We start from the raw sequence: 489 nt of genomic DNA, 5'->3' as shown, positions 1-489 counted from the left end.
CTGCTGGAGGGCTTAGCCAGGCGGTTGGGCAGAGTCCGACGAGAGCCCAGGAATGTCGGAGAGAAGCCGCCAAACCCGCCGCGGAACTTTCTCCGGGTTGGAGAGGGGTGCACCCTGGGTGCGGAAGGAAGTGGAAAGCCGGCCTGGGGGAGGCTTGGCCAGGGCTGAGCTCCACAAGGAGGCCGAGGAGGCGAGTTCCGAGAGCCCAGGAAGGCCCGCCCATGCCCCCTCCCGGCCGCGCCGGGTTCTGACTCACCATGATGGAGAAGACGAAAGCCACGATGTTGATGGGGTACGCGGGGCAAAAGCACGAGACGATGGTGAGCCACAGGTAGTTCTTGGGCATGGGCACGTCGTCCTCGGGCTTGTCATCCTCGGTGTTGGCCTCGGGACTGCTGTCCAAAGCCGTCTTGAAGTCCGACTTGGGGGCGTATTGAGACATGAGCGGGGCGGCGCGGCGGGCAGAGGAGCACTCGTCGGGCGTAGTCG

At 65.4% G+C, this 489-nt stretch overlaps 1 protein-coding gene across 1 annotated transcript in view; it reads right to left on the bottom strand.

Moving 5' to 3' along the window:
* The window catches only part of TMEM233 (transmembrane protein 233), a 37,959-nt gene extending 37,476 nt beyond the window's left edge, over positions 1–483 (bottom strand). Inside the window, exon 1 of the mRNA XM_006770289.2 lies at positions 257–483. Coding sequence (XP_006770352.1) covers positions 257–442 — 186 coding nt within the window. The 5' untranslated portion in view covers positions 443–483. The remainder of the gene's footprint in view (positions 1–256) is intronic.
* Between the last annotated feature and the right edge of the window lie 6 nt (positions 484–489).

The sequence above is a fragment of the Myotis davidii genome, unplaced genomic scaffold (genome assembly GCF_000327345.1).
Source record: "Myotis davidii unplaced genomic scaffold, ASM32734v1 scaffold803, whole genome shotgun sequence".
NCBI lineage: Eukaryota > Metazoa > Chordata > Mammalia > Chiroptera > Vespertilionidae > Myotis > Myotis davidii.
This window is presented reverse-complemented; position numbering and strand designations above follow the sequence as displayed.